At 36.4% G+C, this 27,215-nt stretch overlaps 1 protein-coding gene across 1 annotated transcript in view; it reads right to left on the bottom strand.

The window, feature by feature from the left end:
- Nucleotides 1–27,215, bottom strand: part of LOC135074719 (uncharacterized) — a 118,587-nt gene that overhangs the window by 13,448 nt on the left and 77,924 nt on the right. The window contains exons 2-5 of the mRNA XM_063969085.1: nucleotides 14,995–15,100; nucleotides 13,893–14,004; nucleotides 6,062–6,228; nucleotides 5,471–5,554 (exon numbers count right to left, since the gene is read on the bottom strand). Of these exons, the coding sequence (XP_063825155.1) occupies nucleotides 5,471–5,554; nucleotides 6,062–6,228; nucleotides 13,893–14,004; nucleotides 14,995–15,100 (469 nt within the window). The remainder of the gene's footprint in view (nucleotides 1–5,470; nucleotides 5,555–6,061; nucleotides 6,229–13,892; nucleotides 14,005–14,994; nucleotides 15,101–27,215) is intronic.

The following is a 27,215-nucleotide window of genomic DNA, read 5'->3' as shown; positions in this document are numbered from 1 at the left end:
TCAAGACACTGAGAGGTAAATAAGTAGTTAATATTATTCAAGATAATTCATGCTAAATCATGTATTTTCTCCGCCATTTTCCGCAGTTTGGCACCTCACGTCACATCATTTTGCCGAAGTCAGCCCTATAGCTTCGGCGCAGTGCCGTTCACTGACGTTTGTCAACAAAATGGTGCTTGATTCTTGAGACAGGCTAAATTACACCATATTGTTAATGACATTGAGCATACATTTTTTTAAATACCTTCGCGAAGTAAAACTTCTGTACGTAGTACTTATTATTATTCTGTGGGTCGGGCTGTTGATCAGTATGGAGATGTATGAAAGTGCGCACATTACACCGATTTGCTTTCGGCCGATTCTTCATCACAAAATAGAATCGGGCCCAACTATCGGCCAACTATAAGTCGGAGGTCTGCGCCTAGACGTACTATAGTTACTAAATATCCACCTAAATACCAAATGAATAGTAATCGAATGTAACGGAAAACTATCGTTCGATCCATCCTCTCCGTTTCTTCACCCGTCACTGAATTTTAATTCAAACCACTGCTCGTCCCAAATTTTCTTATGACACAAAATCAAATCGGCGAATCGGGGGAATCCCCAAGTCAGCATTGTCACCTCGCCCACTCCAGTCTATTACTAGGCATAAATCAGTGCAGGTCGTAATAGGTGGCCAGGGACACAGCCTGATGAGAACAGTTCACTTTCGAGCATGTGTAAGGCATACTCCAAGTTGGCCCCAACATTGGCTTACGCCACTCGTCCAGCTGCATGTCCCAAGGTGCCTAATGTTGCCCATACAAATTTTCAGATTATTACTGGACGAGTGGCATTGAGACCAACGTGTAGAGCCGGCGTAAGAGTAGTCGTTCAACTTATGTTTTAGAAAAACCTTACAAGAAAACATTAAAAGTGACTTAAATGAAGTAATTGCTTTTTTAAACGACGGGCAACTACGGTAACGGAACCCTACACTACATAACACGCACTTGGCTGGTTTTTTGTAGTTATAGAAATAAAGAGCTTTTGAAGAAGCCTATGAAATATAATTATGCTTACTGGACGGAGCGCATCATAAACGATCTACTTAATTCAGGCATTGCCGTCAATTTCTAAAATTTCGACATCTCTTGATCCAGCCGGCCTGGCCTTTCTCACTCTGCTGTCGCCCAACGACAATTTATTCCCCATTTCGGTCACGTACGCCCCGAAGTGTGGCCGCTTGCTGCCAGAAAATGACTCAGGAATGCGACCGACATTCGGGATAAGTCCTCAAAGTAATTGGGACTTGACTTATTTGGATCGAGATGATTTGCCGGATTGCCGGGTATTTAGCGGGGCCAATAATTGCTTCGAATAAGAAGGGTTGAACCCTCTTTTTGGGGATTTGAACATCAATCGCTTGTTCTTGTACACACAAATGCCTTGAGGCATTGAATTTGTTGGAACAGAATTTGAGAGGGTTTTTAGTAGATCAGTTTGGTGAAAATAAAGTGTTTTGAAATAAAATATACCTTGCTTAAGTATCTTATTAGAGAGCAATAAAATAAGGTGCTCTTTTACGACGTGCTTTTTTCGTGGTTCATTATTATAAGTAAAGAAGCTTCAAAGTTTCATTTAATTTCGCAAATATATCGCGAAAATTCAGTCAAAGGACGTCTTCCTTCTAGGATTTCCACAAGACCGGTTGACACAGTTTACTGTAAACCTAGTTGTTTCCATTCAACGATTCCAAGAAACTTTAAACGTTTCTGAAACGATATCAAATCGTTTTGGCAAACAAAAGCGACGCGTTTACAACCTGAGGCCTTTTCTCCTTATTTAAATTATCGCGAAATTGCAAAGCCAGCTTCAAAGGAGTCTGCTACGTGCCTAACGTTCGGGGCAAATCGCTTGGAAGAGGTATTGTCTGAATCGAGCTCTTGACTGATCAGTTTATATTTGACTGGCGGGGTGGTAAGGGATGTCAAATAGAGATGGATTATTTTTATCGATAATTTTTACATAATTTTGTTTATTTTTAGTTGAAATTTTTTCACTAGCAAACTAGATTCTTTATACCTCTTACATCTATTTTTGCAACTTCTGTGTAGTCAGGATCTAATAAATAAATAAATATCCTTGGACATTTTTACACTGCGCCGCTAGTCCCAAACTAAGCAAAGCTTGTACTATGGGTACTCGACAAAGGATATAAACATACTTAAATACTTTTTTTTTGTAAATACATACATATTATACATAGAAACACCCAGACCCGTCACAGAAATTAAAATTCATCATTTCAATTTCTGCCCGACCGGGAATCGAACCCGGGACCTCTCGGCATACATATCTGCAGCTTGACCGCCAATAAAATCTAACCAGTAAAGGGAATGTTAAGCAGTCCTTTGTCCCCCAACGAAACTAATCAGAAGACAAATTTTAGAAGACTAACATTTAGTTCTCCTGTTTTTAACTGGCAAGTAAATATCATCAGAGGTGGAGTAACAAAATTATGTGGTTTGTTACAAGCAATCAGTCCTCACTGGTTTCTAGTGCCGGTCGTATTCGTAGATCCTAGCACAACAGGCAAGAGTTATAGTGGTGGAATGGCCTCGCTTAATTGAGGTAGTAATGGGAGAATGGCAACTAAGATTACATGGACAATTTCACAAACGAACATGGCAAACTTATGGACACTTATTAAATTGTAACTTTAGCTGTGGCTTGTAGAGCCAGGCTTATAAGAACTAATTCTAGTAAGAAGATTTGCTGTCAAAAAAGACATTTTCACGTACCTAATTTCGATTGTTTTCCGACTTTTTTCAAATACTTTGTCTTATACGTAAATACGCTTGATATTTTTTTATTGTTTTGACTAATAGATATTTTGCGAAATAAACAAACCAAAATTAATTCTGAAGATTATAAATCGCTTTACAATAATACGATTATGTCAGTGAAAATCCGTTCAACTCCACCTTTCAATCGATACTGTGAGTTCGCGTCCCTGAGCGTCAGCGATTTAGACGGAATTTAAATAAATTATCGACGTTATATTGCCCGTTGCTTATTACATTCTATTCAATTTGCCGTAGTCATTTGTTTCATTTCGATCTTCATTTGGAATAAATTGGTATTTTGGCGATTGCGTTTTGTTTTGTTGTAAAATCAGCTCCAGAAATGTTATATTATTGAATAAATTATTGCTTCAGTTTTATTTTGAACTGAAAACATCTTGTTTTGTGTGAGAACAAACATTGTGTTCAAAGAGACATTAATTTCTTTTATCAGTGAATCGTCTTGTTTCATTACATCTTGAGTTTTAATGACAATAAAGGTCAACACATTTGTTGACCTTTGAAAAGAATAGAAAATAACAATGTTGAGATAAAATTAATAAAAGTTTCACTCATTTATGTAACTTGACTAGAACGTTCCAAAGTCGTAGACAACAAATAAATACAAGTAGCTACCCTTAAGTTATTTAAATGAGCTAAGTGGCTTTGCGTGAGACGCGCCTTTAAGGAGCATAAATAGCCGTAACATTTGCTCAATATTTATTACTACAGGCTTCTGTCGGACTAATTGTGAAACTAAATTTTATGTTTGTTTGTGGGTTGGTGGTGGGTTTAGCTATGTTTTCAAGGACCGAATGCTGTTATTATGGGTGAAGATACGGTTTATGCAAAGAGAAAGCTAGCAAATCATAGACAATCAACTGAGACTGATTAGTTTGACTGTTTTTATTCTTCGATCCCTCGTTCTTCGATTCGGCAAGTCCAGCACCTTCATTTTGCAGCATGGGTAAATTGGGTTATGGTTATCTCTGTTGTTTGTTTAGAAAACTCTTTCTTTTAGTAGTCAATTTGTTGTTAGAGTAGCGTAATCAGTTGTACTCGTCCCTCTCTCTGAGTTACATCTCCATTGTAGTACCAGAATGGTATAGAGTTTCTAGAATGCAATAGAAATCCTACTAATATCCTACTATAATATTATAAATGAGTATTTCTCAAAAAAAAAACTGTACGTAACGAAACGGTAGTAACGAAATAGTAAGGCCATAAGGCTTGTTGTACATTGGCGAAATATTGTGAATGCTCTTCATTTATTCAATTCGAAATATTTGTAAGTATGCACCCAAATACGGGGTAATATTAAGGGGTTAGAAATAAAATAAGGGAGTAATCATTCATACTATTTTAATAAAATTATTTTTGTTCCATCATGTTTATCAATTTTGAGTCGTTCTCTGTAAGCTTTTTGCCTTTCGGCATTGGTTTTTGGCGGCATTCCTAAAAAAACAAAAGAAGTAATCACATAAAAACGTAATCTAAATGATTTGATAATTTTTTGCTGGTGGCACTTCTGTAAAGCAGATAGTATCCAATCCTTTTGTTATTAACGCTCTATATTTTTTGAAATAAATTAAGTAGTGAATATTACTATGCTTAGTCAGGTAATAACAGTATACACTCAGCATTATGTTGTACTTTTTCGTAACGTAACGAAATTCGTAAAAAACGTAACGAAATATTAGACAAAATGAGATCAGAAACAAGTATTTTTTTGATAAAATTTGTTACAGCAAATATAAAAGCTTAATAAATGTTCGTACCACACGTATTACAAAAAATGGTTAAATGAAGACTTACCGTTCTATATAAAATCGCTGATTTTACTGCCTGTTACGAAAAAGTAATCCCACAAAACACACACGTTTTTACTAATTTTCGCGATAGATGTAATGGCGGAGACGTCAGGCCAACAGCCATTCAGAGTGCAGCTATTGTTGTCCGTGTAAAATAAATACGGAATTGTTCAGAAACCATGGGAAAGTAGAAATAAATCGTAACTAAAGAGTAAATAACGAAATAGTAAATGAGAGCGACTCATTTTGTTTTTTTGCTTTAAATTGCCAATTCATTATGACACCCCATAGAAAATCAATTTGATACAGAAACTGCGAAATTTACAATAATTTAGTTACGTATCGCATTTTATGAAACAAAAATACATGAAAAAGCTAGGGTGGCAAACAGGTTTTTGTATGAAAGGTAAAAAAGGACTATTTTTAAAATATCTAAATATTTGGTAATAAGTAGGATTATAGCTATAATTCTTCGTTATCTTAAAGATTAATATTCATACTTCAAAATTGTGTGTGTGTTTTTTTTTGTGTGATGATTTATAAATATAAAACTTTTGAACTGTTTCAAAGCACACTTTTTTTTTTCAAAATGTACATTTTTTTTGAGAAATACTCAAATGCGAAAGTTTGGATGTCTGGATGTTTGTTACTCTTTCACACAAAAACTACTGAACGGATTTTAATGAAACTTTACAGTATTATTGTTTATAGCCCAGAATAACATACAGGCTATAAATTATGACGATCTGTGACAAACGAAATTTCACGTGGGTGAAGCCGCGGGCAAAAGCTAGTAATAAATAAAGTAAATGATAATGAAGATAAACTTACCCTGCCACCACCTCGCCTCTTCTGTTAGGGTACAGCTCTGGATGTTGACCGTACCGAAGATACACTTCGAATTGTTGTTCAGCTCTGTAACAATGACAATATTGTATGTTAAGAAACTTAGATAGAGTACACTTAGGTAGAGACAGTAAGACTATGGCTGAGTTGCACCAACTAACTTTGACCGTAACTATAACGATAAACGGTGTTTTTCGTATGGAGTTTGACAGATTTTTGACGTTTGTCAAAGTTAAAATAAGATGCTGCAACCCAGCCTAAAAGGGTGACTGATTTAGTAATCCCGGCTTAGAATTCTCGTCGAACTTCTTTCTCGAAGGAATTATGGCTTAATGATGACTTTAATTGCCGGTTGTTTGAGTAACCAATATTTCTGAAGCTAAGTGGTAGTTAATGGTTAGTCAAATAATACAAGTTAAGATATTTAAACATACTAAAGACGTCATAGACTCTTTACCGACACATATTTTTGTAGAAGGGCAAAAATAAATTATTATCTTCATAAAGGTGTATCATCATAAGTTACATTAAATGTGATACGGCTATTGGAAACAATAGCATTGAATTGAAACTTACCTTGAGTCAAAGCTAAAGTACGTCTGATCAGTGAAGTTATCGGCGTGGAAGACGATCTTCACGAAGTTGGTCTCCGAGATGAAGGTCTGAGGCTGTTCGATCTCGCCGCAGAACAGCCCCGGCTCCTTCCTGTTGGACACGTCGGTCTTGGCGTTTCCGTCTACTATCTGTAGGAAATAATAGTAAATTAGGACACAAGAAGGCTGAGAACCGGTTTCCACCAAGACCGAGCGGTGTAAAGCGGAGCAGAGAAGTTTTTTGAATAACCTATCAGATTCTATTATTCGTACATCTCCGCTTTGATTCGGTGGAAATGGATCGAGCGGAGAAGAGCGAAGAAGTGTAGAGCGCACTTGTTTTTTTCTATAAATTTGATAGCGGTGGCGGCGCGGTGTGGAGAAGAGCGTGTTTCATAGATAACAGTAGACTGATAGCTGACAGCTACGCACAGCTCACACATCTCCTCTCATCTCTGCACCGTTCCACTTTGGTGGAAACCGGGCCTAAAAGCAAACTACCTGGAAAACAATTGAAAATGAGACATGAGGGAGTTAGGCCTGTCCACTGATTATGCTCACCAGCGAAATTAATGGAGCCGCAAGATCAAGCATTTGCCACTCTGGATGCGTTCTGTTGAGGTGGAGGAGCAGGTCATACATGATGAAGGGTGCGTTCATTTTGACCTGACTGAGCAGAACGCATCCGGCGTGGCAAATCCTTAAAGAAATACATTACATAATATACATATACACTAGAAAAACATAACCCTCCTTCTGGCGCAGTCGGGTAATAAAATATGCGGGGTTTCGTACGCGTAATGGGAGAAGGCGAGAGCAAAGAAGACGAAGCGAGTTAGGGCTCTTTCAAATTAGACGTTTAAGCCGAAAATGATAATAAAGCACTAGTTTTCAAAAGATTCGTCTCACTTATGCGAGTATAAATAACTAATACAATAGAGGAAGTGGGGTCCAAAACTGCATTGCCTTCTCGTCTATTTGAAAAAAAAGAAGTGCTACAGTTAGATAAGATGTGAAGAAACTGTTTAAAATGTATCAATTTATAATTCCGAAATGCAGCTTCGAGTCAACAATGGCCAGAACAAATTTATTCAGCTCGAGCACAGATCCCAATATAGTAACATAGTATCATAGTATCATGCAAATACTACGACAATGTTGAATGGAAATCCTCTGTGCATCTCGGTGCAATTTAAATAAGTGCGTCTGTTCGTTACTGTTGTTATACTTCGTGCTGCTGTCAAGACTTCCAATATATTGGATTGGATGAATTAAACTGTAAATCTTTGAGTGACAATTCAAGCTTCAGCATTTTTATTAGCTCTACGCATTCACAGTAATTTTGGCAAAAGTTTATTACTCGTAGCGTTACCCGTTCACAAGAAGCGTTAAAAAATAGACTGATGATTATTTTCTACTGACTTGCTTTCAGGGATTAGGGGTGAGAAATTTAATTTTTGAACATGGAAAAAGGCCTCGGTGTGCAAGAAAAAATCTGAGATTTTTTTTTTTTATTTCATACATTTTTGAATGAATGTGTTATCTTTTTTACAAAAGTATTAAAAAGTCATTCCCATTTAGCGTACAGTAGGCCTAAGATGCGCGCCGTGATAGGCGGTTTATCGCCACTTTATCGATTTTGCCCATACAAATTGACGTCGATAAAAGTTATCACGGCGCGCATCTTAGGCCTACTGATCTCTTACATCTTTAAACAACGTAACGCAAATTTTGCTTCGCTTATGCCTTTCCTCAACGATTCCTAGAAATCCGTCCTGTGTGCCTACCATGAGTTTACGTTAGGTGAGCTCGCTAGCGAATACGTCAAAAAATTCTATGAAGATTTTATTTTTTTAAAGTAGCCGCTAGGGGCGCTGCACAATATGTCATACATTTAAATGTCATTTTTTCACGCAGTCGCTAGCGAGCACACCTAACGTAAACTCATGGTAGGCACACTGAACAGAATAAACGTCACGACAAATATTTAATTTCAAACGACAAGGTGAGTTATTAGAAACGTTAACGAATACCATCCGAACAACAAAAGTTGGAATTGTATCACAAAACGTGGCCCAAATCTACCTTTTAATTTGTTTAAGACAGCTCCGCCCGGATCGGACGGAGTTCCCGTGAAATCGCCGCCAACTCCGAATTGAGTTGCTCACGCGTCGATGCGATCGAGGCGCGTATTGCGTAAAGGCAATTGCAATTCGGTAATAAGATCGACTTGGAAAATTCTTTTGTACAGAAAAATATGCTACATGGCCAAATTCTTCGCTTAGTTTATGGCGTTCAAATTCAAATTCAAATTGTGTTTATTGTGAAATGACAGGCACATAAGTCAGGTCATTAAAGTATGATAGATCATACTAGACATACAATAATGGTAAGATACATGATTGGTCAAATTACATTTTAAGAAATTGATAGGTCTGTAGTAAAAATCTATGACACAATAAATGATACAATTCAAATACAAGTCAATTATTAATAATTATAAGTTAATTAAGTCATACAGAAAATGTCAGCAGAATACAATATTATGTCAGTCGGAGAGAAAAAAAAAACATTTCATTAATAAATACTTAGGTACTCAAATTGTCACACAAATCATTATAAATTGTCAGAAAGATATTCATTTACAGAGTAGTAACCTTTTTTTAACAAAAGGTCCTTTAGCTTAGCTTTAAATACAAGTATACATGTAGTTTCAATTATATTTTTTGGTAAATGGTTGTATATTCGAGGCGCCATGCAGAAAACACTCTGATTGAAAAGTGCTGATTTATTTGGAGGTATACGAGGTTTCAAATTGTCCCTGAGTTTTTCATTGCTCCGCAAGGTTTTTATGTGGAAAATGCTGTAAAATTTGTAGTTAAGTATTTTTATGTAAATTAAAATTAAATGTTAAATAAATTGTTTTTTCAGGATCAATTAGGTATAAATAGGTTTATATTAAACAGCTTTTCAGCATTCAATAATGTTTACATGTTTTTTTATTACGCCTTGTTTTTAATATCCCATAATAAATCATAGTGACTACTTCTGAAAAATTTAATACCTACATTATTTTATTTTTCTGACACAAATATTTTATCCACACAAAACATCAGAAATCTCCATGGCCATTTCATAGCGATTTCATGGCATCCAGTCACGATCGCCTTCCATTATAAAGGGAGCGGACTTAATTAATTTTTGAACTTCCCTGACGGAACGGGCCGGTCCAATTTGGACAACTAATTATTGGATCATTCATTTACGCGCCCCAAAGTTGAGATCAGACTTTAATTGCGTAGCGACTAATTATGTTACGTGCTTTGTGGACCTGTCACGGTACTGGGCTAAAGATCGATCCATACTATTCAAACCATAATATTGGGTCTAAATATTGAATTCAATCTATGAAATGAAATGAAATTAGACTTTTATTAATTTGGGGCTGATTTTTCCAATAGTTGGATAAATTGACTGTTGACAGTTTCTGTATGCGATTTATGTCAAGTTTATTCTTTAGTAAAAAGATATCTGACGATTGAAAAACAGCCCTTAAACCAAGATTTAGCACTTATGAACATCAAAATCTTAAAAAATACTATATTACCTACCACAGGTTACTTTAACAGTAAGATTTTATACCCTTTTTGAGCAAAGCTGATTGATTTGATTTCTAAAGCTTTTCTTTTTCAAGATAGTAACGTAAAGGCTGATTTACACGTGTTAAATAAGTAGTCAAGTATTTACAGAGTAAATACAAATGAGTAGGTCATCTTCATAGAAACGCCCGAGCGCGGTTTGTATGTGAGCGTGCCAATACGTATGCGGCGCGCACGCACACACTGACAAAATTTAGCGTTGATTAGCGGTGAGGTGCGCTGAATTTTGTCAGTGTGTGCGTGCGCGCCGCATACGTATTTGCGCGCGCTCACATACAAACCGCGCTCGGTGCGTTTCTATGAAGATGACCTACTCATTTGTATTTACTCTGGTATTTACCTAAATTTTAAATGATCGAATTGCATCGAAAGTAAATTTTAAGTTTATGTCCAAACGTCAAGCTCTTGTTTACTTAGGCTGAGTTACACCACCTAACTTTGACCGTAACTATAACGTTAACCAGTGTATTTTGTATGGAAATCAAAACGTGTGTGTGACAAGCCTCGCCCACCAACTTACCCGAAGAAATAAGGCTGTTAAAATTTCGTTACCTACGTGTAAATCATACTTAATACGTGTAAGTCAGCCTTAGTCATAAACGTAAGGTTCAAATTAAAGATTTTAAAATAATTTAACTGTTGGCTAGAGGTCGTGACCTCTTACGTCTTAGATATTAATCTACTCAACTAAAGTCCTATACTATAGGTAACGTAATTATAATAGTATCACGTAGACTAATTAGCAATAAGCTTAGACACATAGATAATTATTTGTGATAGGTTTGATTATAATTTAGCAGTATCAAATGAACTGTATCAAATTGAAGCTAAAGTGGTGGTGGTAAAGCCAATATAATGTACATTGTACGTACCTACCCAATATTTATAATAGGTTCAGTCATAATTATGAGGATCCACAACGAAGTTACAGGGGGTTGAAAATGGCCTGAATTGCTTCGAGAAAAGGATGGTACGGCCGTGCCGCTTTTTTGATCGACTTGGCGCTTTTTTACAATTTATATGTATTAATATAGCATTTAATCCGCTATAACAAAGATAAAGTAGATCAATGAAAGTATTTATTCATGTAAAAAAAATATTAAGGGTTATGTGCGTATAACGACATAGACGGAAAAGTCTAGTCCCTTTTAGTGACTATGAAAAGCAAAAAATGTTTTTTAATCCAAAGTCTAATCTCTAGAGTCTAGGCTAACACAACAAACGGCCAAATCGCAAAACAATAAGGCTTCTTTCATGACTACAGAACCGTAAAAAATGAAACAACAATTGCTACAATTAATTTAATACGCATTCTTTAACATTTTTGTCGTCCTGCAAACTGGATTAATCCAGTAATAACCTAACATAAAGTTCCACTGCCCAAAACTTTATAGAATGAGCCACTGAGGACTAAATCAAAGTTTCTTAGTAAGACGTGTTTTGGGAATCGTTGATTCAATATTCTTTTTTAGGGTTCCGTACCTCAAAAGGAAAAAACGGAACCCTTATAGGATCACTTTGTTGTCCGTCTGTCCGTCCGTCTGTCAAGACCCTTTTTCTCAGGAACGCGTGGAGGTATGAAGCTGAAATTTATATCAATTACTCAGGTCTACTGTCCCTTGAAGCTGTGAAAAAATCAAACTTCTAAGCCAACGCAATCAAAAGATACAGCCGTTTATGCCGCAAATTTTCGACACTTGCAAGGGAATCAAAACCTACAGGGTGCTTCCCGTGAACTCAGAATCTTGAAATTTGGTACGAAGCAACGTCTTATAGCATAGATAAAGGAAAAATTACGAAAACCATAAATTTTTAGTTACATCACATAATATATATTTTTTTAATAATTTTAAACTTACTACCCATATCCTCATCCTCAAACGCGTAGAGGTATTAAATTGAAATTCGTACCAATACTCAGGTCTATAATACCTTTAAGCTGTAACAAAATCAAACTTCTATGTCAACGCAATCAAAAGAAACAGCAATTTAAGCTGCATATTTTGAAACTCGCAAGTACTCGCAAGGGAATCAAAACCTAAAGGGTACTTCCAGTCGACCTAGAATCTTGAAATTTGGCATGAAGCAACGTTTTATAGCACACATAAAGGAAAAATTCCGAAAACCTTAAATTTTTAGTTACATTACAAAATATATATCTATACTTATAATAAATCTGTAGAGAGGTCAATTCTGTACATGAAATATATTTTCAAAATAACTATCAGGGGGTGATTAGTGATCGATACTGATGCCAAAAATGCAATCAGTAAAATTTTTGTCTGTCTGTCTGTCTGTCTGTATGTTCCTTATAGAAACAAAAACTACTCGACGGATTTTAACGAAACTTGGTACAATTATTTTTCATACTCCTGGGCAGGTTATAGGATACTTAGGAATTGTCACGGGAACGGGAATTAGCGGGAAAATCCTTTTGTATGAAAAATCTAAACCGCTTAAGTTAGACGCTTGAAATTTAGCATGCAGGTACCGTAGTAAACTTAAAGCTTAGTTACAACAGGATATTGCAAAATTCCTACGGGAACGGGAGTTAGCGGGAAAAAACATTTGTACGAAAAATCTAAACCACTTAAGTTAGACGCTTGAAATTTGGCATGCAGGTACCTTAGTAAACTTAAAACTTAGTTACAACAGGATATTGCAAAATTCCCACGGGAACGGGAGTTAGTAGGAAAAAACATTTGTATGAAAAAATCTAAACCGCGTAAGATAGACCCTTGAAATTTAGCATGAAGGTACCTTAGTAAACTTAAAGCTTAGTTACAATAGGATATTGCAAAATTCCCACGGGAACGGGAGTTAGCGGGAAAAAACATTTGTATGTAAAAATCTAAACCGGGTAAGATAGACTCTTGAAATTTGGCATGCAGGTATCTTAGTAAACTTAAAGCTTAGTTACAACAGGATATTGCAAAATTCCCACGAGAACGGGAGTTAGCGGGAAAAAAATTGTATGAAAAAATCTGAACCGCGTAAGATAGATGAAGGGGGGGTAAAACGAGATCCACGCGTACGAAGTCGCGGGCGGCCGCTAGTTTTTTAATAAATATAAACTTATTACTTTTTTCCTCATGAACGCGTAGAGCTATCAAGTTGAAATTCATATCAAATACTTAGATCTAATTGCCTTTAACCCGTGAAAAAAAAAAATTCTAAGTCAACGCAAAAACGCAAAACGCAAAAGTACAACCATTGATACCGCATATTTTGAAACTCGCAACTACACGCAAGGGAATTAAAACCTAAAGACCACTTCCCGTTGACATAGAATCTCGAAATTTGGTAAGAAGCAATAGCTTACAGCACAGGTAACAGAAAAATTCCGAAAAGCTTAAAATTTTAAGTAGTTATACCACCAAAAAAATTGTGATTGTAAACATAATTTTAGTTACAGCAATGACAAACGATAAAGAGATCTTTGTCTTAAATTTATGCTCCTCCATCTTTCCCCATTGTAATGTTATGAATTTCATTTTGCAATAAAAATACCATAGTTATGACTCGATTGTCGTAATGAACGAGCTTTGTAAACCTTGCAGGTTTGTACGGAGCCCTCGGTGCGCGAGTCCGACTCGCACTTGGCCGGTTTTTATTATGACTGGCAGTTACGACGATTGTACTCCGGGGTGGACTTTAATGGTACGGAGAAATAAAGTTCGTAAACAAAAATTGGAGTGATAAGACTGCCCAAATTTTTGTAAGTTGGTGTTCTTTTTATATGGCAGATTTAACGGCAAAGAGTTTCTATCCACCTGAAAGCATCTGAAGTCTTGCGGTTAATTGCAAATTGTCGCACGTTCTAAAGGTTTTAAAATAATAATAGAGCAATATAAATATATAAATAAATAGACTAGAGCAATTACTTGTAACAGAACAACGAGCCGCTCTATGATTATGTTCTAGTGTATACCTCTCACGTGTCATACGTAGTATATTTTACCTGTACTGTACCATTCGTAAGAAAGCTACTTAGGCTCTATACTCCCCTTAAAACACTAGTATACGGGTTGATCCTAAATAAAATCCCTAAAAGGTTACGTACTGTTGATTCTATGGATTTATGGGGTCAATACTGCGCCGAAAGCAAAAAAATTAAAAATGTCAAAAACAAAGTTTTCAATATAATATCCATACCTGCATGTAGCCCTTATGACACGTAGTTCCATTGATCAAAGTGCCGACTTTGAATTTCTTGAATCTTATCCTCAGTATCCAGTCTTTGGGGGAGCCCCGGAATGCCCTAAACCTGTAAAAATATTATTACAATCAAAAACAAAAGAAAAAAGGTCAGAAAAGTTCTCAAGTGCATGGGCTGGAAAACGTAGTGTAGGCAGGCCTCCCAAGGTTCCATCGAAGCCAGAGAGGCTCGCTCGTGAGCGAGCCTCTAGCCTGAGGCGGAGCTGCGGACGAATGTCCAACCAGGACAATAACTCGCGGCTCCGTTTCGTTGGGCTCTGGTGGAAACCGTCGGGTTTTAGTGGGTAGGCCCCGCCTTTAGTGGGTAGGCGGGGAGAGTCCCACATAACCCACTGGAAGTCTCCATAGACCAGTGGGTATGCGCAAAGCATGCGTGGTGAAGGTCGCGGGAAACACCTGGATGCGGGCAGCGTAGGACCGGTCGTTCTGGAAATCCTTATGAAAAGTAATCGTCCAGCAGTGGACAGAATTCCGTTGAAACGAGACTACACACAGCATACAGTCAAAAATAAATTGAAACAATTCCAGAACCTTCAACGTTCCAAGCAACAAAGTAATGCAAATAAAAAACCTAAGTGTTAAATAAGTAAGCGGCATGAAACGTCTAGACACGATGAAATTTAAATGAAAAGTTCCACAGTATAACGTTGAGCAGTATACCTAAATTACTTTTAAAAAACTAAACAATACATTTAATTTCAACGAAACAAAGCAAGTCTATTATGTTTAATTTAAAATAATCTATTAGATATACAAAATAAATTCTTCTATTCACGAAATAGTCTGTCAGTTTTAGTCATCTGTTTTTTGAACATAGTGCCATTAAATGTGAGTTTTACAGAAGCCATGATCATCATCATCAGGTCACTTGGTCTCCACGGGAGGACGTCCTCTCTAGTTGATCAAAGATAAATTGATAATGAACGATTTTGGAACGCAATGTGCACATTATGGCACTAATGTCAATTTTTAATTTAGGTTCTAATGTATGGAGTTTATACAATGGAATGGTGTTAGGTATTAATTAATGTTAATTTACCTATATGTGCAAGTAAGAGGCCGCCCGAAGTTTTCGGACGTGACCGGCGGCGAAGATACGTCCTCGTAGATCTCCACTGTCTTGTTGCAGTGGTCCCTTTTTGAGTCTGTAACAATAAAAATATATTGATTTAGTTTATTGCCAATTTGTTCTAAATAGTATGGAAATTGTGATCAAGTACCATGTGTCATTTTAGAAGTACTTAGAAGGACTTATTTCGTCTCTACAATTTTTTTGGCCAAGAACTCAAGCAAGATACATCTATCCATTACTGGCCAGGAAAATGATTCTCGCATTAAGTCTTTCTCTCATGTCGCTCTTAAGTTGGATTTCAAAAAAATAACATTAATTTACAGATTTGCTTGGACTTATTATACTGCGTTAAAGTTATGCTGTGACATTAATACCGTGACAAACCCCCATGAAAAAACGGACGTCGGTGCAGCGGAGTTATAGCTCGACACCCATGAGTTACAGACAGGGAGGCATGATTTACTTGTAATGGCTCATTTTTAGTTCACTTTACACTTACATTACTGCCAATTTTGCTTACACTATTCTTCAAACTAAACTGAGACCTCTCTATTTCACCCCAGGGTATGAAATGGCTAGAGCTACTTTCATACAGTATTTTTTATAAAATATCAGCTCTTTCTATCATACCATTGCATAGATGGAAATTGCAAACTTCTGCCTACTGCTTCGCTCGCATAAATAGTCTAAATTACCTACTTGCAATGACAATGTGTGCTAGTCAAAACTTTTATAGTATTTCCTTTAATACCACTAAATAAACTAATGTAAATACATTTGTGATATAATATTATGACCTACTGGTGGACGTAAAGTTCGTCGGTCGTTTTATGTCCTTTAAGCTAATCTCGTTAATATTATCATTTTATCGACTATTTTTACTTACTTACCCATGCTTTTTACCTATTACTGGCCAAAGTAAAAGCTTTAAACTTCTACCAAAGAAACCGTGGTGGCTTGCAGTTTGCGGTCTGCAGTCCATCTTGGACTTGTACCTAAACTCTGACTGGTGACTACATCAAGTCAAGCTACTTCTTTACTCTTTTTGTATCTGTCACTCAGTAAAGAAATACAGAGTCGAGTATTATTATTACCTATAAGTATAAAAGATGGAAGCAAAGATAACTTTGCTCTCCGTTTATTACTAAGACGAGTTTGTTGCGAGTTGTTTGCGGTATAAACTGATACGTGGTGATTTATGTTGCTCTTGAGCTCGTGGGAAAATTGAAAAGTTACGGTGTGTACTTTGTAGTTAAGGTAGATGAGACTTGTTGCGGTATGATTTGTAGGTTAGCTTGGTTATTACGTGATTGTTTTGCAAGTTATTAGTACCTAGTTACAGCTCTTACAAGTCATGATAGTAGATAAATGAGACGTTTTATTTCAGGACAAAAGTGCAGTCGCCACAGGCACGTCACACCAGCCTTTAGTAAACCTAAAAATCATATTAAAATTTTGTAAGCCTCATGGCCGTTTTCACCATCAATCCCTAATTTTTAAGTGACCCCTATGGTGACAAATAACAGGAATTTTGTTGACGTAGGGGTCACTCAAAAATTAGGGATTGATGGTGAAAACGGGCATCAGCTTCCTAAACTAAGGCTGAGTTGCACCATCTAACTTTAACTTGCACAAACGTCAAAAATCTGTCAAACTCCATACAAAAAAACCGGTTCTTACGATTAAAATAAGGTGGTGTAACTCAGCCTAAGATCCAGAAATGTTTGGTTGCGATCTTTTTAATCAAGCGCTGTATTACAATAACATTTATGAAGGACGGATATTAATATCTTTAAGTTATAAGTGTGTAAATTGTATACACCTAAAGACGTATGAAAGTACCCAATTTATAGGAAAAGGTTTCTTAAAGAAATCTGAAAGTTCTACTTGTTTGGCCACAGTATTCGACAGGACTTCAAGGAAACTTCATCCCACGGGACTGGCTATACCTTACATAGGTCCCAGGGTTCTTTCCAACTTGTATTTCTGTTTAAACTTTTAAAAGTCGCAAAAGTTTCCACAAGTTTCGCAAGGTGAAGTTGTAATTTACTATTTCTGGACTTTCATTGGACACCATAGACGATAAAGTCAGGTGAGAAAACCTACTGGTTTTGTAAAACATTTTCTGGGAAAAATTTGAAAAAAAATTAAGTTGGTTTTTCACAGATAAAGTTTTGCAAAACTCTTTCTGAAACAAATTAAAATGTACACATAAATGCTGAAAACTGACGGACGGACGGAATCATCGATTATGTTAAGCCACATCATCATCATTTTAGCCATAGGACGTCCACTGCTGAACAAAGGCCTCCCCCAATAATTTACATATTGGCCGATTGGTAGCGGGCTGCATCCAGCGCTTTCCTGCTATCTTTAAGAGGTCGTCGGTCCACCAGAGCAATAACCTCATCATCATTTCAGTCATAGGACGTTCACTGCTGAACATAGACCTCCCCCAATGCTTTCCACGTTGCAATAACCTCACCTAACTTAAATTATCGCAAGCTTACTTCAAATATACATTTTCATAACGCAACCCTCTGTATAAAGTATGTCACGCATGTCTTCAAAAACACGCGTAACGCGTTGTAGACTTTTTCTACTTAAAATGTTCCGATAAAGGCCCAAAATAAACATGAAACGCACAAACTTAGATCCTGTTTAATCAAACTACAATCTAAACCTCAAAGGACGGAACTAACAACAAGAAAAACTCTCCCATTTTAGAGAAAGCAAAACAAACGGTTGTCGATACAGACTGAAAATGGCGTCTGGAGGATTGACCCTCTTTGTTGGGAACTCCATAAAAAGTTAAGTTACACTTCTTGTGAGGTTCTAGTTCGGTGACACTTCGGTGCGAGTCGGTGCGAGTTGGTGCGAGTCGTCAAAACAAGTTTGTTCCTTGGTTATGACTTGAGTTTGAGATGATATGGTGCAGTTTTGCTTTTGTTTTGGTTTTTAGGGTTCCGTACCCAGAGGTGTACAGGAAACTTTGGACCTTAGCCATTAATAAACTTTTGTTGTCATTTTGACTGTCTGTCTGTCAGTGGGCTTATAACAAAGGGACAACTACAATGAAATTTGATATCTTAACAAGGAAAAGTTACATCGTGCTCAGTGGATATTCACATTAATTATTTATTTATTTTATTGAGAAAGATTTACCAAACACATCTTTAGTCTTTACACTAACAAATAATGCATGCAATGATGATAAGACCAAAAGATTCAATTAATTAGTACAATCGTCAGCAATGTTTTGTATATTTTTATACGGGACTATTCCCGCCTCTCGTTCCCACCGCTGCAACTCCTGTGTGGCCAGGATCTACAGCTTGACCGCCGATAAAAATTTAACCATATAATTATTTTTGTTGCAAAGACACAAATCCTTTTTAAGACTACGTCAGATTTGAGAAAATCATTAAAGACATCAATTCAATTTAATTGACTTGATGTGTTGCCATCAATTTACGTGAAAAATATTTATGAGTTCCTTCACAGAATTTTGTAGGTAAATCTATAATGCCGTCTGAATACGTGGCTTTCATCTGACGTATTCATTCTATAAAGTATTGGAAATTCCGACGGTACAAATTGCCAGGTTGTTAAGATGGCTCCACACAAAGCGGTCGGTCCCGGGATCGATTCCTCTAAGCCCTATTCAGCCAACACTCGATTAGTACAGAGTGAGTGACTCAATCATCACTCAAATGAATGCTATTGAAAATAATCCCTCCACTAACGAAGGAGGGAAATTAAGTTTGTAAAGAGAATGCCCTGGGGGTGTGGTCTAGGTGAAAAGCTATTCGATATTATACAATGTTACCCGTTGGTGGTGTATCAAACTTTTGATTCTACTGCTCAAATGCAACAACTTGTTTCAAGAGAAGAAACTCCCCATCCCACAACTGATATAGGTACCTACTACAACTCAGCATAATATTATGCCGTCATACTCAACATCATTTCAATAAATTATTTAATTTGACATTAATTAGCACATGGCCTCGGTTTCAAATCATCACTAAATTGATAATTCCGCAGCCGAATGCGTACTTATCTAGCGACCATACCTATAACATTTTTGATGCGAAATAGCTCCTATTAAAACTAAATAAGATCTTGTATGTTAACTTAAAACCTGCGTTATTTCCTTACCACCAATGACGATTTCATAATATTGGTCATATTAACGTTTCTCTATTTTTGTATCAATAACCCTTAGAAAAAAACAAAAACCAATAAATTAATCTGCCTGATTGAGTTTATTTTTCCTATAATTTAAAAATATGATTACTTTTTGGATCGATGAAACTCTTTAATCAAAGTAACATCTTATCCTAAGGCCTATTGTCCACGTAACTCGCACGTCTAGCGCACGCTATCGTCAAATTGATGATTGCTTGCACTTGCGTAGAAAAATTCAAAACTGTGTCCACGGAGCAGCACATGGCGTCCTACCAGTCGTCTTGCGTTCGTCATGCGGTGTGCATGCTTTCATCAAATGAGGAACAGTGGACAGTAGGCCTAACTCTACATAATATACTTTGAGTTTTAGTTCATTAAAGCCTAGTCTTAATGCTGATCTTACATTCCGCGTGTCACTTAAACCACCGCAGCTGGGAAACTGGAAATTTATCTTATTATATTTGACTTCATTGGCGATATGAAAGACTGCAGCTGCGGCTTCTATCTGAACGAGATAAGGCATCTTTTGTGAATTGCACAAAGTGAATTAAATGCTCTTCGAATTTCCACCGCGGGGCTAATGTTACTGCAGTTTTAATGCTGGCTTTTTCTTCTTTTCAATTCGACGCCAACTCAATTCCCATAACTGAGAGTAAATAGTAGATAGAAATATGTAGAATACGGCAATAACATAAGCATAGAATTATTTTTCTATTTCATAAAAAAAACCCATTAATCGTGACTTGTCTGAAATTTTATTTCAAGAATTTAAGAACAACCCTTTGGCTAGGTTGCACCATCAACCCACAGTTCCTTCCCACTTAAGGTGAATGACGGAGCACCGGGGTCTTTTTAGTGGGTATGCCTTGTCCTTCTGACTTGGTGAGTCCCACACAACCTACCCTGTCCCCGCAGGGTAGGTATGCAATTCAATGCATTTTTCCCCCGAAAAAAAAAAGGTTGCACCATCTTACTTTTACTTTAGCAAACGTTAAAAAACTGTCAAACTCCATACAAAATACACCGTTTATCGTTATAGTAGTACCGTTAACGTAAGATGGTGCAACTCAGCCTAAAAGTTCTTTGTTGATTTTCTAAAACAGTTCTTCGTAAATGGTGTCCAATGCAGTGATTTCAAAATTGATTAACCATAATAATCTATTAAATTTGTCAAATCTCTAGTGATATGACTAGAGATTGGACTGTCACCATGTCACTTGCACCATCCTAGAGCGAATGGATTATAACGAGTTTTCGTTACACAATTAATAGCTTGTACATTTACTGACTGGAAATAGGCTGAAAATTAGATACAAACTTGCAAATAACCTCGCTATCTGTTAACATTGACTTGCCAAACTCGGACATTTGCGTTTGCATTCAGTCCGATAGCTGAAAGTGCAAATGTGCCAAAGGCTGGCTGCCAAAATTCATGTAATATTATATGCGAAAGTGGGTCTGTCTTTTACCTCTTCACAAGTTAACCGCTGAACAGATTTATATTGGCAGTAATTTAATATAAACAGAGTCCCGGGACATATTATGATAATTTTATACCGGTTTTTTTCGAAAAAACGCACGTCATACAGACTTTTTATGACTGACCGAAATTCAAACATAAATCTCATAAAAATTCATAAAACTCATTTATTTATGCAAGTAGGCGTTTAAAAAGCACTTTTACGCAAAGTAAAAGGCAAGCTAGTCAATTTAAAGTGCAAATTGTAATGCACCAGAATGTATCTACAGATGGTAACTAAAATTAACGTTGACAGGTCTTGTGATCTGTTTCATCTTACTTAAACATGCTCATAAATGTCATGCTTTACACAGATGCTTAGTAAGTAGCAATTGTTCAATAGTGGCACGCTTTCTTGCTAGTAATGAGCATGTGCAACTCTACCTTAATAATCAGTTGCTATAACAGTAATTTTAACTATTTGTGTTTCGGCAGTTGGAATTGGAAGTGTGATAGCCAATTCCTCTGTGGTTAAAGATTCCAGTAGGCCTAAGAATTCGCGCCATGATAAACGTTTATCGATTTTACGCGATAAGTCCATACATATGACGTCTAAAGTCATCGATATGATTTTATCACGTTCAATCCGATCATCAAGAGACATGTAGAGCTTGAGCTCTCTCGTATTTTTTGTGTAGCCTAACAAGAATTTCCTATGAACAGCTAAACTAATTTCAAACCTTCAACTTTTAAGAAAACATTTTAAGTAGCACGAGTTGCAACTTGTTAGAAATGTAATTTTAAGTCTTCAGAACTGGCAGCATTAGTTGCTGTTCAATCGCGAACTAGTTGGGGCTTGTGGATGAGATCTTTTGGCTTCTTTTTACTCACTAGTTTTTATTAACTTAAAGCTAGGCTAGTTTATACGAGTATGAACCTAGTGTACTATTATCAGCCATTGGTTTTGGATTATTTAATAGCAATTCTGATATTATTATTCTCGTATGGTTGGGGGGCAAATTCAATGATCATGGTTCGATTCTCACACAAATTGACAACTTACTACGTTACATTAACGAATATTTAATTCTAAATAAGAGCTTAGCAATTGTCACTTCAACAGTTAAAATAATAAGTACATCGCTACTGATTATTATCATTACATAACCAACGAATAGTAAAACTAAAGTTTGAATAATTTTTCCCTGTCATAAGTTAAAAAAAAAAACGTTGCGTTTAAATATCTTAGGAGTTAAGAGATGGGCATCAAAGTCAAAGTCAAAGTCAAAATTTCTTTATTTGTTTAGACTAATAAATAGTTCTTACAAATCGTCATTTTGCTCTTAAGGAGCCTCTACATGTCTCATAATCTTTTTACCCTACCAGCGCTTCGAGACCAACATTTGGCAAGTGCTGAGAAGAAGCGCCGCAACAAACTCAGTCACCACTGTCTGCCGGTTAATATAAATAAATAGAAATAGCAGTAGTAGGTACATTCGATTCAGGAGCAGTTCACTGAATTTACCATGCATTGTTGTATAGTGTATAATGGGTATACAAAATTGCGTGGTATATTAAACAAGGTAGTGACGTGCTAATATCTAGACTTACAGATTACATACTTAAATACTAGTAGAAATGACTCGCATACATAAATTGGAATAACTTGGATTGACCAGTCCCCGAAAGCAGCGCCTGTTCACAGACATGACGAGTGAACCAGCCATCGCTTCACTTGCCCATATAATTACCCTAATAGCTTTGGACTCTTAGCTATTTCTCTGAACCGAATTGAACAGAGCGCTGTGTTTCAGAGTTTCAAATCTTTTAAACACTTCACAATGCGCTTGAAAGACTTAAACAAACACAAACCTAAATTGAAATGGTAACAAGTGTCGTTGAAATCCCAAGTTTGCAAATGAAATTTGCAATTTCAACCGTTCCAGTAGTAAAATGGCCTGAATGCCACTACTAAATTGTTTTCATGGCGGGGCCGCGCTTAAAGTTTAACTATTGCAGTTAAATATTAAATTTTATAGGTAACAGTTATAGGTGAGATGTATAATTAATACCTAATTAATGATTCAGCACGTATTTAGAAGTAAACATATTTTTATTTCTATACAAAGTAGCTCAAATAGGTATCCTTGGTTTGGTAGTTGCATTAGACTGTTGAGCAAGAAATCTTGGCTTCATTTCCCAAATTCCGATGAAAAATAGTAGCCGTGAACATTTTTATAGCATGTTTTTTTGTTAATTTTGTAGCCATCTTCAAAGTATCTGAGAGCTAGAGCTTATATTTAGAGCATCCAGTGTGATAATTTCTGCTTTTTTAAAGCAGAAAAAGTCTACTCGTCATCTTAACTTAAGGACGTCCACTTCTGGACAAGGGCCACAAGGATTTCTACAACGATCGGGTCTGCTCTGCCCATAATATCCAGATCTGATTTCCCGCAATATTTACCAGTTTAATTGTACAATATAATAAGTATAAGTTTAACATTATTTTATCTCAAAATTCCTTCCCAAGTCAAGACCAAAAATGTCTAGAACAGCCGAATTGCAATCTTGTCACAAGCGCGGAAATCTCATTTTGCGACTGTCTACAAAGCACCACCAGGCATTCGATGTCGGTTCAGCGCGACGTAAAGACGCGGACGCGCCATTGTATTCGCTGCATTCTGGCTGTTTTGAGGCACAGGGAACCAATAACGGCCAGTACATTCTGATCATAGATAAATGGATAGATGTACTCTTTATTATTGTTCTCCAAAACAGACATGTAAAGAAAAACAAGATGCGCTATGCAAGGGCAGTACGGCAGGATGGTGTAGGATCCGGCAAACCAATCCAAACCATCCAAGAATGTCGCAGCAAAGTGTAGCCTTGAGCCTCGCCAGATGCAGCATAATAAGCAGCAAAAGAGTATCTATGTTCTGGCTGTTCTCTCACAGGCTGTATCTAGATCGGAATAAAGCTCGTGTAACTGTACAGCTGCATCGAAATGAGCCCGCTGTGCCAAATACCCGATGAAACAGTCTAATTAGCTCGCTTTCGGCTTTGACCCGTTTGACGGCGGAGAACAACGTTTTGCTTTTGTCGCTCCCACTCCGCTAATGTACGCCCGTAGTTGGATCATAATGAGATGTGCGTTCTTGTTTCGAATTTGAAACAAAAGAACGCGCAAATTGGACAGTTATATTTTGTGGTTATACCGCGAGGATTGTGAGTATATTTTATATTCTGTGCGGAACTGGCTGTTCAATTTTGTTTTAAACATTTTCCAAGGCAATACTTTTTAAAAATTGTTTCATAATATTGGCATGAGATTACACGTCATAATATAAAAAATACTCGTATCAATTTAACACCTATGCTTGTTTGGTGGGTAAAAGCAAGGAATTAGTATGTTTCTATATTACTATGTTACGCTGTACTTTTCATACTGTTTCTGAAATGTATTAAGCTTAAAATTAATATACTTGTTAGTTAGACTGAACTTGTGTACAATGCTTTGTAGTATGCTAGTATATTCTGAGAGGGAATGTACATTTACACGTCATGTAATTAATGAGAAATCAATACATGTTGTAACTACTGCTCATTGATTTAATTACAAAGTCGGTAACCCAACATTGGCATTGGTCAGTGCCATAAACCCAACGTTTATAGATCAGTAATAAACATCCAGTTTTATAGGCAAAGTGCGTACTTTATACCTCCTCCAAACATTGATGGTCTACCACATCCGTGTTCCACCGAACTGCACAAATTGTGTGCTTTACAACGGAATAAAAGTTGCTCTCGCAATCAGCTGATTAAACCAACTTGAACAAGCGAAAAGCAATCTAATGAGCTGAACACAAAGTCTGAACTCCGTCGGGAACTACCGAAGCATGTGTGCAAGAGCTGAAATTCTCTTGAGAAAATTAGATAAAAGACGGCAATTTTGTTGAAATTACGACCGTTAAGTTGAGAATAAGTTATTTTTTCTGTTTTCACAAGAAACTGTGGAGATTTTGCGCTCGGATTAAGTCATAACCGTAGGGCGCTAGATTGGTTCAATTTGGGACTTATTTTGTTTTTTATTAATACACAAATATAGAGAAATTCCTCGGATTTTATTCATTTATTTATTCCACACATTTACAACATCATTACAGGTAGATAAGACCTAATGCGACAGTATAATTTATTCTAGGTACCTCGTGAATTCACTCAGAGAACACGAAAACAGTGGTGATTCTGATTGATTTGTTAAATTATAATTTGGACCAGGTGAAAAGTGACTATTTAACTCAAAGGTAAAATACCTTACCATAGGTTTTTAACTGGCATGTCATTTTGGATGCATGTTCGCTTTTTAAATCAATTAGATAACTTAATAAATAAATAAATGTAATCCTTGATGTCAAGGTTTTAACCTCAAGATAACATCACTTCAGTTACATTAAATGTCCATGCATTGTATAAGAAAAAAGCTAACTTATCCCTCTCAATCTTGGAATTACCAACTCATTCCTTAACCCAATTCCCTCTCATTGTGTGAACAGCACATTATCCTATGACGAAGTTTCCTCCAGCAAAGATTAAGCGCCGATCGAAACTTTTTCACTAAGTTCATAAGTAACTTTAATTCAGCTAACTTCTACATTTTATCAGCTTAAGAAAGTTCATGAGATAGCAAAACAGAAACTCGCTAGTCTGAAAATAAGACTCAATTAACTATTCTAGATCCCAGCACTTTGGGAATGAGGCGAGATTTTTGTAGAGATCTGGATTTAAACTTATTTATATCGATAGATACGAGTACCATCGATAATAATAAGTTTAAATCCTACACACATATTTATTTAATTTCCATATTAATCAAAAAATCCCTTTTAGGTGAAAAAAATCTAGTATTTAAAATACAATAACAATAAAAACTACCATTAATTATTAATATTCCTGTCACTCAAGAGCTTTCTCATAATACATTTTTCTTTTAAGATGATGTTTTTGACTAAGACCTTTTTAGTTGCATTTTCAACCGACTTCAAAAAAGGAGGAGGTTCTCAATTCGACCCGTATGTTTTTTTTTTTTTTTTTTTCTATGTTTGTTACGCGATAACTCCGCCAATTATGAACCGATTTGAACAAATCTTTTTTCGGCGTATAGGTAATACCTCAAGGGTGGTCCCATTTAAATTTAATAATAGAAAAAACAACCCCCAAGGGTGGAAAATTGGGGATGAACTTTTTTATACGCAATATCTCCGCCGATTATAAATCAATTTGAACGATTATTTTTTTGTTGAATAGGTATTATCAAAAGGGTGGTTTCATGCGAATTTGAAGAAAATATTTCACCCCCAAGGGTGGAAAATTGGGGATGAACTTTTTTATACGCAATATTTTTAATTTTTAGTTTTTTTTTGTGTTCACGCATTTGAAGTCGGTTTTATTTTTTTTAAAAGTTATTATATACAATTTTATTTAATATTTCGATCAATGACTTCACCGATAGTTTGCTAATTTCCAACGTAGCCCTTCAAGTATCAGCGAATCGAGACACAATAGAAATTAATTATTACTGCGGTCTCGTGCGAACACTTAGGGTTTCACGAACTAGAATATCGATACGAGCGAGACTTTGTATCGATATGTAGTAAGGCACATCACTTTTCAGTATAAAGGCATTCACAGCCATCCTATTATTCCACCAAAATAAAGGACTGTATTTTTTCATTACTCGCGCTATAACAAAGAAAAAAACAATATCCAGTAGGGTCAGTGCTCCTTTGTGTGGGGCAAAGTGAAATCTCCTTCTACCCTCAATCTAAATCAAGTAATGGGCCTTTGAATGCGGGATTCAATGAGGGTTAAACAATAAGGGATGATACCAAGGGACTTATTAACTGGAGCCGTGAATGAGAGGAAAAAGTGTAAAGAAATCCGAGGAAAGAGATTGGATGCAACAGATTATTTGGGGATTAAGAGAGTGTATTGGACAACTGAAAAGATTTCGAAGAGCGAAGAATATAAATCTGGGGGCACGGCAGTGCCCCCACCAAGTCGAGCAAAAAAGCGGCACGGCTGTACCATCCTTTTCTCGAAGCAATTCAGGCCATTTTCGACCGCCTGTAACTTCGTTGTGGATAAAACTAGAAGGCTGAATTTTCATTAGCTATGCAGGCATTGTAAAGACACGGTATATTTCAAATTTCATTCAATTTGAACCAGTAGTTTAAGAATTATAACGGGTCAAAGTTACTTAATTTTGTCACTCACTGACTCACTGACTGACTGACTGACTCACCGATCATCAAAATTCTAAGGCACTTCTAGCAGACCTAGAAGCTTCAAATTAGGAATATAAGTAGTGTTTGGTGTATGAATCAAGGAAAAACTAAAATATTTGGGGGCACGGTAGTGCAACCGCCAAGTCGAGTAAAATTTTTCAATTTCGGTCCAGTTTTCTAGATACATAACTGCTGTCTACAAAATACAAAAAGAAATGAGATTTGGGGGCACGGTAGTGCAACCGCCAAGTCGA

The sequence above is a fragment of the Ostrinia nubilalis genome, chromosome 9, assembly GCF_963855985.1.
Source record: "Ostrinia nubilalis chromosome 9, ilOstNubi1.1, whole genome shotgun sequence".
NCBI lineage: Eukaryota > Metazoa > Arthropoda > Insecta > Lepidoptera > Crambidae > Ostrinia > Ostrinia nubilalis.
Note: the sequence above shows the minus strand (reverse complement) of the source record. Positions and strands in the feature narration are given on the sequence as shown.